Genomic DNA, 15,156 nt, shown 5'->3' with positions numbered 1-15,156 from the left:
AAATATTTTTGCAGGAATGCACCTTGAGCAGCAAAGAAAGGAGAAGGGCATTAAGAGTGATGCACCTCGCTCCTCACAGGGCCCACTTACATTCTCAGTGCAGGGACATTTCGGAATCCCTCTGCAGGGTAGATGAAGGCTTGAACAGTAGTGGAGGAAGTTGTAGTGACGCCAGCAATGCTGATGAAAGGTTCAGAGCCCGACTGAACACAGGTTTGTGATTTGACTTCAAAACAAACCAAAAGGAAATGACTGTTTAAGGATTTTATAAACAGCAGCTCAAAAATACTAATGTAAAAGCTAATATATATTCTTCAAATGGAATTTTTCTAATAATTCTAGGGTAATCATTTTCAATTATGAGCATCATACTTTTCAACCGGGTATTGTTTTCTCTATGAAAGTAATTTATTTTAGGACTGGATATATTTTTATTACAAATATTTATTCATCAAATTGTGTAGTGTTTAAAATTGATGAAAATATTGTTAAATTTGCTGCCAGGCCTTGTGTTATAAATCAAGAATGGGCATATGATTTTTGCTTACCACTACTTTGTTTTGGAAGAAACATTTGAAATTGATGTATTAACAAAGAAAATAGAATTGTATAATGGGTATTTGTAGGCATTTTAACCAGATTGTTGCTACACTCTAAATGATCAGTGGTTTTCTATATGTTCACGAATGTGCATTTCATTAGATTTTCAAAATGTTTCATAGTTGTTAGGCATATTTGAGATTGTTCCCAAAACAGAATATTAGACATTAGACATCCATTTCCATTAGACATCAAGTTCCTCATAATAGATTCTTTAGAAATTTTCCATATGAAGATTAAATTCATAATTATCCTTTTGCCTGTGTATTTATTTATGTACATTTATTTGAAAATTCCAAAAAAGAAGCTTTTTCTTTGATAAAACATGCATTTCCAATAGTATGGAATGTAGAAATGAAGAAGGCACTAATAATGTAGAATTTTTCATCACTAAGATTCTTAATGAAAATTTATTTACCCAGGACTTTTTAATAATTCATGACAATTGAAAAAAACACAAGATAATAAATTGAAACCTTCCTTATATACTCATAATTAAAAAAATGGGACAAGTGGTAGGTTTTCATTGGTTAATAAGAAAGTTAATAATCTGTAATAATAAACTAATTAACTTCATCAATAAATGCATATTTAAGTGAATCAATTTTTCAATTAATTCAATTTTCTCAGGGACTAATGCTGACAAACCGTTGTTCACCAGAGGTTAATTATTTCCTATCGCAAGGAAGGAAACTGCTGTATAATATAATTATAAATATTTAAAGTGCCTCATATCACTGGAAATAATTTTAAAAACATTAATGATTTCCCCTTTAGGTAACCTCATTCATGGCTCCAGGGAGATTCATCACATGGCATGGGAGTCAGTGCCAGACATAACGAAAATCAAGTTCCGAGGGAAGAAAGGGGAGAAAGAAGCCAATGAGCGAAGGTCAAATGAGAAGAAAGGTCAGCAAGTGGTGGATGATGAAGATTGGCCAGAATGGGTTCTCCCAAGGGTACCACTAGCTGTGGCTCCCCCAACCATCAACTCAAACCACTCACTGCAATCAGAAGTTCGTTCACACCGAATGTCAAGTAAGTTATCGATATATTTTATAACTAACATATGAAGAATATGTATGGTATATTCAAAGAGAAATGCTTCAATGCTGGCAATATTGTTTGATATTGTTGCAGAGAGGTAGCAAGGCTCGAAATTCTCTCACGGTACCTGAAACGTAACACTATTAATTGTGTCTCCATGCATTGTGAAATATTACATCAGCTTCCATTAGCTGTTTCTTTTATTCCCTTATTACAATTACATGCATAGTTGGAAAATGATACAGAGTAACTATATTATGGCTGGTTGCGCTGATATTTCAGGGTAATATTCAGCTTACACCAACCACAGAGTAGTGTGAAAAGCATGAAGTGGCATTGAGAGGCATCTTTCCTTCCCTATCAACCCTGTAACCCCACATAGTTGGGTTGCGCCAGATTCTGACAACACTAGAAACAGACTAAATCGATCCAAAACAAATTGACTTAAAAGGCAAAGTTCAAAAAAAGGAATAGGTTTAGTATGAAAACATTTTTTAAATGTAATTGGATCAGATTCTCTACTTATCAGCAGTGATTTTTTTCAACAAAATAAAAGAAATTAAAGGGATGTATAGGCTACTACAGTAAGATGTGTCCCAGTGGGCCCAATCCATTTTCACAACATAGTTTTGAGGAGAAACAACTTCAGATTATCCAATGCCATTCATGGGAAACCAGAACAGATACAGGCTACATAGAAACTTTGGTATCATCTGCCCTACTGTTAATCTTCACAAATTACGATGATGGAAAATTTACATAAATTAATGGATTAAAAAACCAATACCCATTGATTGTATCAATGTGGTTTATAATTTACTGATTAATAAATTCAAAAACCAATACACATTAATTGTACCGGTGTGCATTATAATTTACTGATCAATAAATAAATGAAGTGTGGGTCACAGTAGTCCAGGGGTAGAGCATTTGACTACTGACTGGAGGGCCCAGGTTTGATTACCATGCAAGCCTCTCTGGGCGCCTGCAGCTCCACCCAAGCTATGTGATTTTTTGGATACCAGATCTTCCTGGGAAACCATAACCAGCACAGGGAAAGGCACTGGCCCCCCAACCCTAATGTGTGAATTTCACATACCATTGGGCTCAGTACTGGGTGAACTCTACTGTCACCCACCAAACCAACCTTTGGGTAGATAACTGTGTTTTTAAATAAATTAAAAGCTTAAATCATAATGTGACTTTCATTAATTTGAAGGCCAGAAGTATCAAATCATTTCAATTAAATGCTATGCTATTCCACAGAAATTGACTAAATGATTGGTTATGGTAGAGCTCTTCTGTAATGGATCCTCAAGTCATGTGTAATTCTGACTTAAGGGAATTAGTTCCATTCCTTGCATTTTCCTAGGTTAACCAATAAAGTCTGGTACCAGGATTCACTGGAAGTATTCACAGAAATGACCCAGATTTGAATTTGAAGTCAACACCCTTTGGTCCTTAGCAAAATTCCTACCCACTGGGGTACTAAGCATAAGAATGTTTGAGAATAATTATTAATAACTTAAAATTATCCTTGAGAGCTATCCCATGTACTTGATTACCTAAATTTTACTCTTGATGCATCAGCATCTCAACCTGTTGAGTGATGCAAACAGATGGCATATCCACGTCATATAAATATGTAATTATGAATTTATTTTTGGGTTCCTTCAACTATCCTTTGTAGGAATTAATATCATGGTAAAATAATACATCATTTCCTTAAAACATTTTCAACTCAAGGACATACTCATTTAAAAATTATGGAAAGCACATGCCCAAAAATGTATCAATGCAGATTTAGATTGAGGGGTGTGATCATGGATCTTCTTTTACCCACAGTCATTTTAGCTATACATTATGTGGTTTTCCTTCTTATTGTTAGATCAGTTGGCAAATTTGGATGGATCTTGTGACCCAGTTCCAATGATTTGTGTTAGTGCCTGGAGTTGTACTATGCTGGGTTTCAGAATGTTAAAATTGAAGAGTGGTGATAGATTATTCTCTCTCCATCGCCTAAATAAATGCAGCAATAATATTTTCAAATTATTTTGGAGTGGACAATTACTCTGTAATGTTGATATATACTCGTATATTACATTTTAAAAATTAACTTCCCATGAGGATAATAAATATAAATTATATTTTTTGCTGCTGCATAATTTCTCTGAATGGTTATATTTCCCAGTGATGACAGATCTGGAAGGAAGTCACTGTGGCAGTGTCATGGAAGAAACCCTGTCAACAGATTCCCAATCAGCCCAAGTTGTTCCTCAAAGTAACTGGGAGCTTACCCCACGAGGTCAACTGTCTCGAATTCACCAAAAGGAGAGCTTAAGGCTAAATGACAATGTTTTCCTTGTTTCAAACAGTGAGTTTATTCCTTCTCTATCTTTTAACTCCATGATATATGGCCATGACATGATGTAATTCTGGTGATTTATTTACATTATTTCTCAACCTCCTGCCTCAGTTAATTTCACCAATGTGTTTCATTTGGGATTAGACAATGTAGACAATTTTTATTTATGAACTTATAGTTTGGCAAATTTGTCTTAAAATTTCATTATTATACTTGGAAATTCTATTGTAGTAGAAATCACTTAAGTCGCATATTATTTAATGCATCTGATTTAATCCATTTACATTTTCAATAGTGGATACATCAGGTCATTTTCCTGCCTCTATTGAGAAGTATGGTAAAGTGCCTGGAGACTACAAGTGTCAGTCCAGACAAATATCCCATGCTGCCCCCATGAACCCCTGCTCACCATTCTTAAGCAATGGCCGCTTTGTCTTCGAACAAGCCGTTCCCCCCGGTGACCGCCGCTCCATGGCCGCAATGGTTGGAGGGCAAGACCATAGAGACCCTCAACTTCTGCGTTACCGAGGTAAGATATATTCCTTGAACAACTGCAATTATACAGCTATCTTCAACTGTTAGAGAAGGAAATGTGGAATCAAAAAAGATTTCAATTAGGTATGCTCTCCAAATCTGAATTGCAAATTGCTTTTGCAATAGACTATGGTATTGCAAACTCAACAGGAAAGAGTAAAATACATTGACAAATATCTAACCATACAAATTTTTAATTCATAGCATTCAGTCAAAATACATAGGAACTTAAATAGTGTAAAATGGTCAGTTCACAGTATGTTTGCTACAGCATGCTGAAAAATTAATTATTTTACATATTTATAATTACAAATTAATAATTTTTTAATATATCAGAGCAATTTATTATATGAATGCTAAAAAATAGATAATCAGTTGACATAATTTATCTTAATACAACTTCCTAGGGAATACCCTAAGTGAAATATCTAGCATACACTTATGCTGACTTAAAGAATAGAACTGTTACTGTACTATACTTGAAGTAAAAAGTAGGAAAAAGCATAGCATAGAGAAACAGAGAGAATATTACCCATAGAAGTAAAATCAGAATTGAAGAACTTGATCTTAAAGCAATCATAAAGAAGAAGTCGATTGGATATATGATCAGTTAGAGGACATAAATTCATGTTGTCCCTGCAGGAAAACATTCGATAGTGATGGGGGATATAAATGTGATAGTAAGCAAAGGAAGAGATGGTGATGAGGTGGGGGATTATGGTTTAGGTACAAGGACTGACGGCGTGGAGAAAGCAATTGAGTTATGTAGGAGATACCACCGAATCCTCAAGGGCACTTGGTTAAGACACTGCAAAAAGCTTAGGAATGCGTGGAAAATGCCAGGTGACTCAGAAAGGTTTCAGGAGCTGAGTACTATCTTGGAAAAATGGGAATATATAAAAAAATGGCCATTGAAAGCCACAATAGAAACTATAGTAACTGTAAGTAAGAAAAGGGCAAGGGACCCATGTAGTATAGATGAGATGATTAGAAAGGTAGATGAGAGAAGGAAATGGAAGAATGTAAACACAGAGTTTGGCAGAAGTAAGTACAAAGAGTTGAATTATAAATTGAGACAGATAACAAATGGAGCAAAAAAGGCATGGTGGAAGATGCAGTGCGAGAAAATGGAAAGTTTGCAGAGGAAGGGTGAAATTGGTGCTCCATTCAGGAATGTTAAAATATTGTCAGGAAGCAAGAAGGGAAAATGGCTAAACTACTAAAGGTTGCTACACTTAAAGGTTTAGGAAAATGTGGGAGGAAGAGTTTTTATGGCCTACTAATTCATAGCATTTATGAGAGAGGAATCTGGTTGATAGGCTTCATCAGATTATTGTTCCTATTTAGATAATCTCTCTTATTCCGTATTCCAAAAAAGGTAAAGGCTACTTAAAGTGAGGGCTACAGAACTATGAGTTTGATTTCGCATGCGGCTTAAGTGGTTCTCAGGGTCATCAATAAGAGGATGGAGAGCAGGGTAAATGATTACTAATGGAATGATCAGTTTGGGTTCCAGAAGGGGAGTGGCACGCGTGATACCATTGCTGTAATTAGATCACTAATAGAGAGGAACACACTTGTAGAATACAATCACAACGTATTTACCTGCTTTGAACATTTCAAAAAGGTATTTGATAGAGTGAATTGGAAAAAACTAATGAATATATTGCAGAAAGTAGGAATAGATGGGAGGGATTGGAGGCTAATCCACAGCCTGTGCTTGCATCAGACTGCTCAGGTGCAAGTGGGGAATGGAGAGTCCTGATAGGCAGTGTTAGGTAGAGGCTTAATGCAGGGTTGTCCATTATCACCATTGCTGTTCAACAAATATGTGGAGGAAATGATTAAAGAGGCATGGGAAGAACTGGAGGTAGGAATGAAAGTCAGCAGAGAATACATAAAATCAGTTAGGTTTGCTGATGACCAAGCTTTAGTTTGTCAGTCAGCCAAGGGTTTACATGCGTAGCTGAGTGAATTTGTAATTCAGTGCAATAGATATGGGATGAGAATAAATGTAAGTAAAACATAGGCTATGCAGTTTTCCACACGGAGAAAAGAGGGCAGAAACCAGAGCAGGTGAAACAGTTTACGTATCACCAAAGTGTTTTGGACCAAAATGGCCAAAGTAATAGGGACATAAGGAGAAGAATTGCGTTTGGCAGAGGAGCTTTCATGAGGAGAAGAGAATTGATGACAGGGACTTTAAGTAAGGATGTTAAGAAAAGGCTCATCAAAAAGGCTTAAAGTATGGAGCATAGTCATGTACAACACAGAAACATGGTCACTAAACCAGGATGACTGGCACAGATTAGATGCTTTTGAAATGTGAGAGTGGTTAAGGATGGAGAAGGTGAAATGGACCATAAGGAAAAGAAATGAGGTAGTATAGGGCAAGGTGAAGATGTGAGGGGATTGCTGGGAGAAATCATAAGGAGTCAGGAAAAATGGATACGGAGCATATTAATTGGCATTGGGGTGTTGAAGACTGTGATAGAGGGGAGACTCTTAGGCAAATGAGGAAGGGACAGGAATAGGATAGGGACGTGGGACAGGAATAGGATAGGGACGTTTGACAGAATGAAGGGAGAGAGGAAGTGCATGTAGGGAGTTGAAAATGGGCTTGTTTTAGAGGAGGATGTTGGGTTTTCTTTTGTCAGAGAAACAATATATTTATTTAGCAGTTGTGTTCATACAAAACCTAACTTAACCAGTAGATTACCTAATAATAATAATACCTATCTCTCCAATCTCAAATTATTAAAACTACCCCAACTGTACACATCTACATAAATCCCAACCAAATGAGAAGTAGTAAAACTTCAAAAGCAATCTTACTAGATCAACTACACATAGAAATCTGAAGACCAACTTATATAAATGAGGCAGAAAGCTAAAGCTCATGGAAAACGTAAAAATGTCGAAACCTAATGAAATTGTGCTTACTTTGAAATCATGCTAGCTATCATTCTTGAAAGATTCTCCTTCTTGGAGCTAGAGAGAGCAATTATTGTTAGTTCATCTAAGTAAAACTGGCAGTCCCTGTGCAGTGGGAGAATAATGTAGCGTATACATTTCATTTTGCACTTTTTTCACAATGAAGGCAACTGGGGCACCATGTTATCCTCAGTCTGGCCTCCAAACCTTTGTGTCAGTCACTTTACTGGAACCACACATGGCAACTATGGCATGGGAATAATTCCACTTTACATATGATAATTTTATTCCACTTTAATGTGATGTTTCATTCCAAATCATCATGAACCTACTTGGTTCAGTCATGTGATCATTCAAAATACAGCTGTTTTTCCCTCACTTCCCCCCCCCCCCTAGATCTGTTTATGTTATGAAGAAAGAGTGAGGTAACTCATTAAAAGTGAAAATAGTAGTAAATTTCCATGATTTACATTTTATGTAAATAATTGAATGTTAAAAACCTGATTGAAATATATTTTTATAACTTTTAAACTTTTCTTGCAGCAATCAGAAAGCATTTAAGTAAGAAATAGGTAAGAAAATGCCAGAATTCCAAGTAGTTAATGCTGCAAGTGTACAGATCAATGAGATTTTACTTTTTTATTGCCATAGAAATAATAATACATTTGTTAATAGTTTCCTCCATAGAAGCACTGTCTTGCTTGTGTTAATTAAAAAAATGAATTCTCTGCTCTGGTTATGACTTGTTTTCCTTTCTTCGTATTTTATTTTCATTTTCTTATGAGCTGCTAATACCCGTTTTTATCATTTTTATTAGTTAATATGGTTGGACATTGATCATATAGGTACTATGTGCATGGCTGTATAAAATCAATATTTTTTTTGTAATTTAGTTATAAGCATATAAATTATAATAATAACAGGGATGGCCAAGCCCTGGAACTGTTGAACTTACCATGCATATATGCTAAATATAAGTATTAACAATTAGTACCTTTGTAATATTTGTGTTAGTTGGCTATATTATAACTTATGGTGATCACTTAGCATCTGCTTGAATTAAAAAATTAATAAATATATCACATATCAGATAGGCAATTTTTAGAATCCATAGTTGGCATAAAGTATCATGTATATGATGCATACCATATATTTCATATCATGCATGAATAGATCATAGATTTTGAAATTTAGTAACAATTTTGTTTCAATCTTTTAGAACTTGTATTGTTTAAAAAAAGATATTTGAACTTTTTATAGACTTTAAATCAGTGCAAGCTGCAGGGAATGTTTCATAGCACTAAAATGTTTGTCAATGATTCCCATGAGGAAAGTAAAAATCAATGTTGTACTCATTACATTGTAATTTTTTAAAAATGCAATAATTATTTTATTTGTCAGTTGTCAGTGTACAAGGAAAGGATTTATAAAAACATTAATATACACTCTAATTATATAATAATCACCAAAACAATCATGTGTACTTTTTAATTATGCAGACTACAGTACATGTAATGGTAATCGCATGGATCTTTTTATTTTCTGTCACCAGAGAGAAGTCACAGTGATGCTCACAAGTTGGAAAGAATGGGAAGAAAATCAAGAGGAGAAGTTGGACGCAGAGGAAGCTACCTTACTGGACGTGCGACCCAAGTTTGATAGATTTTTGCTTCTGCAACATAAATAATTTCACTCATGAAATATTGTGTTTGATTGATGGCGAGATGATGAATGGACAGCTACTTTTCGGCGAGTCCTTCAGAAATTCTTCAAGAATTTGTCAAGCTTTGTGGAATGTGATGATTTAAGAAAGTAATCTCATAGTGGAAGGAGAAGAAATGTATATTATAGGTTATGATTGGACCAACACATAGTGACACTTCACAGGAATGAAGCAGTTCATTTTCATTTATTTATGACATATGTCCAGTTATGGACAGCAGTTCAAAACTGATCAATGTATTATACTCATCTTTTACATTCGTGTACCTTTATTTTTCAAATTTATGCATATGCATTTTTATGTGTTGCTGAATATTACTTGATAAAACCTTGTTATGTGATAAATATTCAACATTTTTTTCACTTGCCTCTCCCGTGGTGCATCTATTGTATGCAAATTTTTAAATGCCATCCTGAAGCACATTTTGCAACCAGCTAATGCATAGGGATCAATAATTTAGGGAACTCCTGTGTATCCAAGTGAGCTATATTTGTAAAGAGAAAGTTATTAGGGACTCCACACCATAAATAGTCTAAAAAAATGTCCTCTTTGAGTCCAGTAGATCAGCATTTCCATTTGATCATATTATATACCATTCCATTTTGCTAATAACAAAGTATCTGAACCAGAAAAGTATGTTTGGCACACTGCTGACGATGAGGGCCATTTGTGATCGACTGAAGGATCCAAATGTAATTCAAAATATAAATGAAATACATTAACCACCTGACCCTATTTAGAGTGGAACATTGCTATTTTTTGCAACATTTTGCAGTAATTCAACTATGATAAGTTTAAGTGGACAGTATCAACAGGAGCCAGAAGTGTGCCAAGTCTTCAACCTTGTTCCAACTCTGACAGCAGTTGAAAGATATAACCAAGTACTCTTTATGATAAATTTCACTATAACTCCAATTCACTTACTTAAACTGGGCTTATGATTTAATGTAATACACTGTTAACTTGATGTCTGAGAATAAAACATAGCAATAGATAAAAACTATCTGTTTGTCAGTAGTAGCCACTAATATTCATGAAAAGTACTAAACATTTATTTGCTGAACTACCGTAAACTTGATTTCCAGATATGGAGTATATTTCTAATTCAAAAGTGAAAGTTAAATGCTGATGGTACTATATCATGTAGTTGAATATTCAGCAGTGAGAAATCAATCAATACATGTGTATATGAATGTATAACTTGCTTTCACCTGGATTTGATTTATAATGCACTAGAGACATCTGTTCCTGGTTTTCCTGATGCAATAAATGCATTATTCAAATTTCACTGTAGTTATTTAGAAATACAGACAGTAGCATGCCATTAATTGTTTTGAAACTGCACTGCACTTGACCCTCTATGCATTTTTAAGTGGTTGTTTTAATGCAATGTAATTTCAGCAACACCTGTGAGGTTATCTCAGCAGCTTATGATATCATCCTTACATAAACATTTCTAAAAATAGGCTTTCAGTTAATCTTTAGAATATTTATGAATCACTATAAGAATAGCAAGTAATTATCCATTAACAATAAAGGAGATTATGTGCTTTCAACATCATGTGTGTATATGTATATAATTTTTGTTGCTCATGCAATTCAGCTCTGTATTTGTAACTCACCATCAAAAAGTTTGGGTCCAATAGAATGTAATTGAGGATATAGTTTCAAATATTGAGTTTTTTTACACTTTCATTTATATGATGATTCATGATGCTATCTTTTCCATGATGGATATTCTTCATAAGAATTAAAGAGTTACATGATTGGAATGTTTGTGTAAGTTTGAAAAGAATGACCACCCGTTTTGTTTATGAAGAGAGATGAATTTGAATATAAAGCACAACATACTTGTCTTGTGTTGTCTAGTCTTATTTTCTGTAAAATTCAACATTTGTTAATAAAACTCAGAGGAAAAATAAAAGTTTTATATTGAAATAAACCTATACCTTAGTAAATTCATTTATAAATAGAATATGGATGAACATATTTCACTGAAATCGAGTTAGTATGTCTTGTACTTACAATATGTAAATAATTTATTTTTAAAATAGTCATGAGATACTCACGTACCTTCAATGAGTGACATACTATCATGGCATCCTAAATTTATTAATATAAGTAAAGTATGAGTTTTTTATTTCTGTACATTTAGCATGTTCTAGAATTCAGTCATCTCATTTTTCCATCCAACATTATATTAGCAGGCAATTTGCAATGCAGTTGACACGATCATACAACAAATTAACTCCAAGCAGAAAGTAATGGGTGTATTCTTTGACTTGTCCAGAGCATTTGATATGGTTGAGCATGATAAACTCTTGTTCAAATGTGACCAAATAGGTATTAGAGGCAAAGCACAGCAATGGTTGGGAACATACCTCAAAAATCGGCAACAAAGGGTAGCTGTCCAGAAGAATGGGAATACCTTCTTCTCTTCACCATTAGGTGTTGAAAAAGGTGTTCCTCAAGGGTCAGTGTTGGGTCCAACTTTATTTCTCATTTATATAAATGACCTACCCAAAAAATTACGTGTAAATCCTCTCGGTAACTGTGTCTTATTTGCAGATGATGTGAGCTTTGTGCTGAATCAGAAATCCTTTGAAGATTTGATGACTCTAGGTAAAGCCATTATTCAGGACATGGGCATGTGGTGCTATGGGAATAACCTTATTCTTAATGAAACAAAAACTCAGGCCATGATTTTCTCTGCAAAAACCTGTCATTCTGATAAAAGTACGTCTCAGCCTAGGTCAAATAACTGTAAAATTATTGATGAGTACAAATTTTTGGGAATATATTTTGATAAATACCTGAAATGGGACCTGCATATCATAAATCTAAGTAAAAAATTAAATTCTGTGTACTATCTTCTTTCAATTCTGAAACATACTGTTAGTATGGATGTTTTGAAAACGCTCTACTATGGTCTTTTTTATTCTCTTGTATCATACGGTATCATAATCTGGGGAAGTGGGTCATCAACTAAGTTAAATAAAATATTTATTATTCAAAAGAAATTGCTTAGGTCCATGTGCAATAAACCCTATAGAGCCCACTGCAGACCTCTCTTTCAAAGCCTTGGCATCTTAACTGTCCCTAGTGTTTTTATTTATAATTCGATAATTTTTGTAAAAAAGAACATGCATCTATTCCCATCAAATAATGGCACACACGCCTATGGGACTAGGACAAGAAATCATCTGTGTGTAGTGACTGCTAGCATGACAATGATGTCCAAGGGACCTCGTTCTCTGTGCATCCAAATATTCAACAGGCTTCCCATTAGTTTAAAAAATGAGAAATCACTCTCTATTTTTAAAAATAAGTTGTATATAGTATGTTCTTAAATGAAAAATGTTTTTACAGTGTGAACGACTACTTCAATTCTGGGTAATTCTAATTTTATATTGTGTAAATCCTTAACTATATGTGTAGGTGTAATTTTATTTTCTATTCTCTGGCTAGTAATCCAGTTACTGTACTTCTTGACGTACCCTATACGATTACATAATTGTATGATATTTTGTACCATACTATGTACTTGTCAATTGGGGAAATAAAATTATTATTATTATTATTAGAACAAATCCCATCTTCATACTCTAAGCTCAATTAATATTAAACCATGCAAAATATATCAGAGGGGGGACTACAAAATGAGTTTATAAACCATGTTTATGGACTAAAAAATGAACTTAATGGTTCTCAACCATCAATATTGCAAAAATCCAAATGTTTCATCGGAGTTAGCACAGCAGTATCCAGTTCCTTACCCTAACTTCAAATTTTCAGTCATTTTGACCAATATATCATTTTTACAGTGTGTTTCCCAGCCCATAAGATGCTATTTTTTTTCCTCTAAAATCAACCTGCACCTTATGGGCCATGAGTATAATGTTGATCCAGAAGATGCCAACCAATTCACTGGAAAAATAATCACCATTTAATATTCTTTTCCTGCATTAAACGTAGTAATTGGTCGTCTTAATAACAAATTTCAATAAAAATTTTTTGAAATGTTTCGAGCCAATAGTAAGCAATAGCTTCAATATTTCCTAAAAAATACCCAAATAAATCATAATGTGCACAATGTAGTCCACATAGGTACATCTCACATGTGGTGCTGCAGCAAAATTAGTAAGGGATGTTGCATTAATTGCACTAGTTAAGCATGAAAGTTAAAGTTTTAGTAAGTGTTACATGAAATAATATACTGGTGAGCATTGTGGAAATTGAGGGCCAAGGAAATCCAGTGAGTAGAGTGCAAGCCTGACCAGAGGGTCCAGGTTTGATTCCAGGTGATGCCTCAGGGCACTTGCAGCTTCACCCAAGCAGTGATATTTTTGTGCACCAGATCTTCTTGAAAAACTATGGGCATCATAGGAAGAGGTAATAGCCCCCTACCGTGGTGTGTAAATTTAACCTGAAACTGTAAGGCTTAGTAGGGGGTTATCTCTACCCTCACCTATCAAACCAGCCTTTAGATTGAATATTGGTTTCTTTTGGAGAGAGATGCAACATTCAACAGAGCGATGTATAGTGATTTGCTTGGGTAATAGGTTCTTAGGAGGTGGAAAGAATTAGATGGAAAGGGAGAGAAAGGCAGGGTTTATGTGCCTCGGGAGTTAATTCCAGTTTCCTTTAGGATATGTAATACCATAATCCAGATCATGCTGTCAAAGGCTTGCTCCAGATCAAAGAATGGTATGGTGATTGTCCTCTAACCTCTTCCCTATGATGAATCTGAAAGAAAGAATAATTTCTCTTGTTCATCTACTTATAAATCCAAATTGGTCCTCATTTACATATTCTTCTGGATTCTTCTTCACCTTGCCAGAATCTTTGACAGTTGAAAACAATGCGGTAGAGTTTGTGGAGTGTAGCACTGAAGATGAAGAGGAATGAGGTCTTGTGGGTAACGAAGCATATTTTATCATGGCTTCCAGTTTACAATTTTTTTACCTAAATCTTTGCATTCTTTATATAATGGTGAAGTGAGAGAAATTGCATTCATCCTTGACACTTTGACTAAAGTGAGACATATAACCTCCTCCCACCAAAATTAATATTGCAGGTCAGAAGTTCTTGGTGATATTGAAACATTAGTCGGACACAAGAGGTTGATGGGCCACGTGCCACCTTATCTGTGTCGTTGACCTTCACACCATACTGCCTCATTATTTTAGAGGATGTGATCTGATTTTCAGAAGGCATCATCCATTGACTTTGACGTGCTATATCCTTCATCTGTATGTATTATGTGATGAACTGCAATGTGAACTTTGAACCTGCTTAAATTTTGTGGTGGGGCATTTAGAGAAAGTTTTAAGCCAGCATGATGTTTTCTTAGTCCTAGGGACACCTACAAAAGCTGTTCTGTGTGGTTCAGCTTCATTTTTTGGCTACCGATTAAGTTAGGTCCTTCCCCTCCACACTATTGAGCAGCAGGTTTAAGATGAACCTTACCACAAATGTAAAGTTCCATTGGCTGAACATACTTAATTAATTCTCATCTTTAGGTTTTTACCACAATTCAGTAAATAATCTTACCTAGGAGAGGTAATATGCTTCCCTTTTCTTTGATTCAATAAATACATGTAGATGAAGACTGCACACACCAGACTTATGGTTATCACTGTACTCCGACAAAAATCCTGAACATTAAATAGGACAAACGAAGCAGTGAGATATCTAGGCTTCTACATACACATAATAGCCCACAAGGATGTGTGGTGGGGAGGGGGGGTGGTGTTAGGTCACCACCTGTAAATGAGAACAAAACCACATGCAAAAGCAACACATTCATGCAAACCTATACCCACAGTGACGTATACATTCATGCAAAAACCCCTTCTAACTTACACGTATGCAAATACATATACTATCATCTAACAAACAATTGCATCTTAGAAGGTAGTAAAAATTTATCCGACAACATGCAAACTAGAGT

The 15,156-nt window shown here is 34.9% G+C and overlaps 1 protein-coding gene across 3 annotated transcripts in view; it reads left to right on the top strand.

Annotated features, from left to right (window-relative positions):
• LOC139698826 (uncharacterized) overlaps window positions 1–11,151 on the top strand; it is a 260,429-nt gene extending 249,278 nt beyond the window's left edge. For 2 of the 3 annotated variants that reach the window (XM_071597758.1, XM_071597760.1), the window contains exons 4-8: window positions 15–213; window positions 1,378–1,638; window positions 3,839–4,021; window positions 4,308–4,541; window positions 9,033–11,151. In XM_071597758.1, coding sequence (XP_071453859.1) covers window positions 15–213; window positions 1,378–1,638; window positions 3,839–4,021; window positions 4,308–4,541; window positions 9,033–9,139 — 984 coding nt within the window. In that variant the 3' untranslated portion in view covers window positions 9,140–11,151. Of the gene's footprint in view, window positions 1–14; window positions 214–1,377; window positions 1,639–3,838; window positions 4,022–4,307; window positions 4,542–8,023; window positions 8,053–9,032 lie in introns of all 3 variants that reach the window. The other variant, XM_071597759.1, reaches the window with a different exon arrangement.
• The last annotated feature ends 4,005 nt before the right edge of the window (window positions 11,152–15,156 follow it).

This window comes from Hetaerina americana, unplaced genomic scaffold (genome assembly GCF_022747635.1).
Source record: "Hetaerina americana unplaced genomic scaffold, ioHetAmer1.1.p SCAF_9, whole genome shotgun sequence".
Classification (NCBI taxonomy): domain Eukaryota; kingdom Metazoa; phylum Arthropoda; class Insecta; order Odonata; family Calopterygidae; genus Hetaerina; species Hetaerina americana.
Note: the sequence above shows the minus strand (reverse complement) of the source record. Positions and strands in the feature narration are given on the sequence as shown.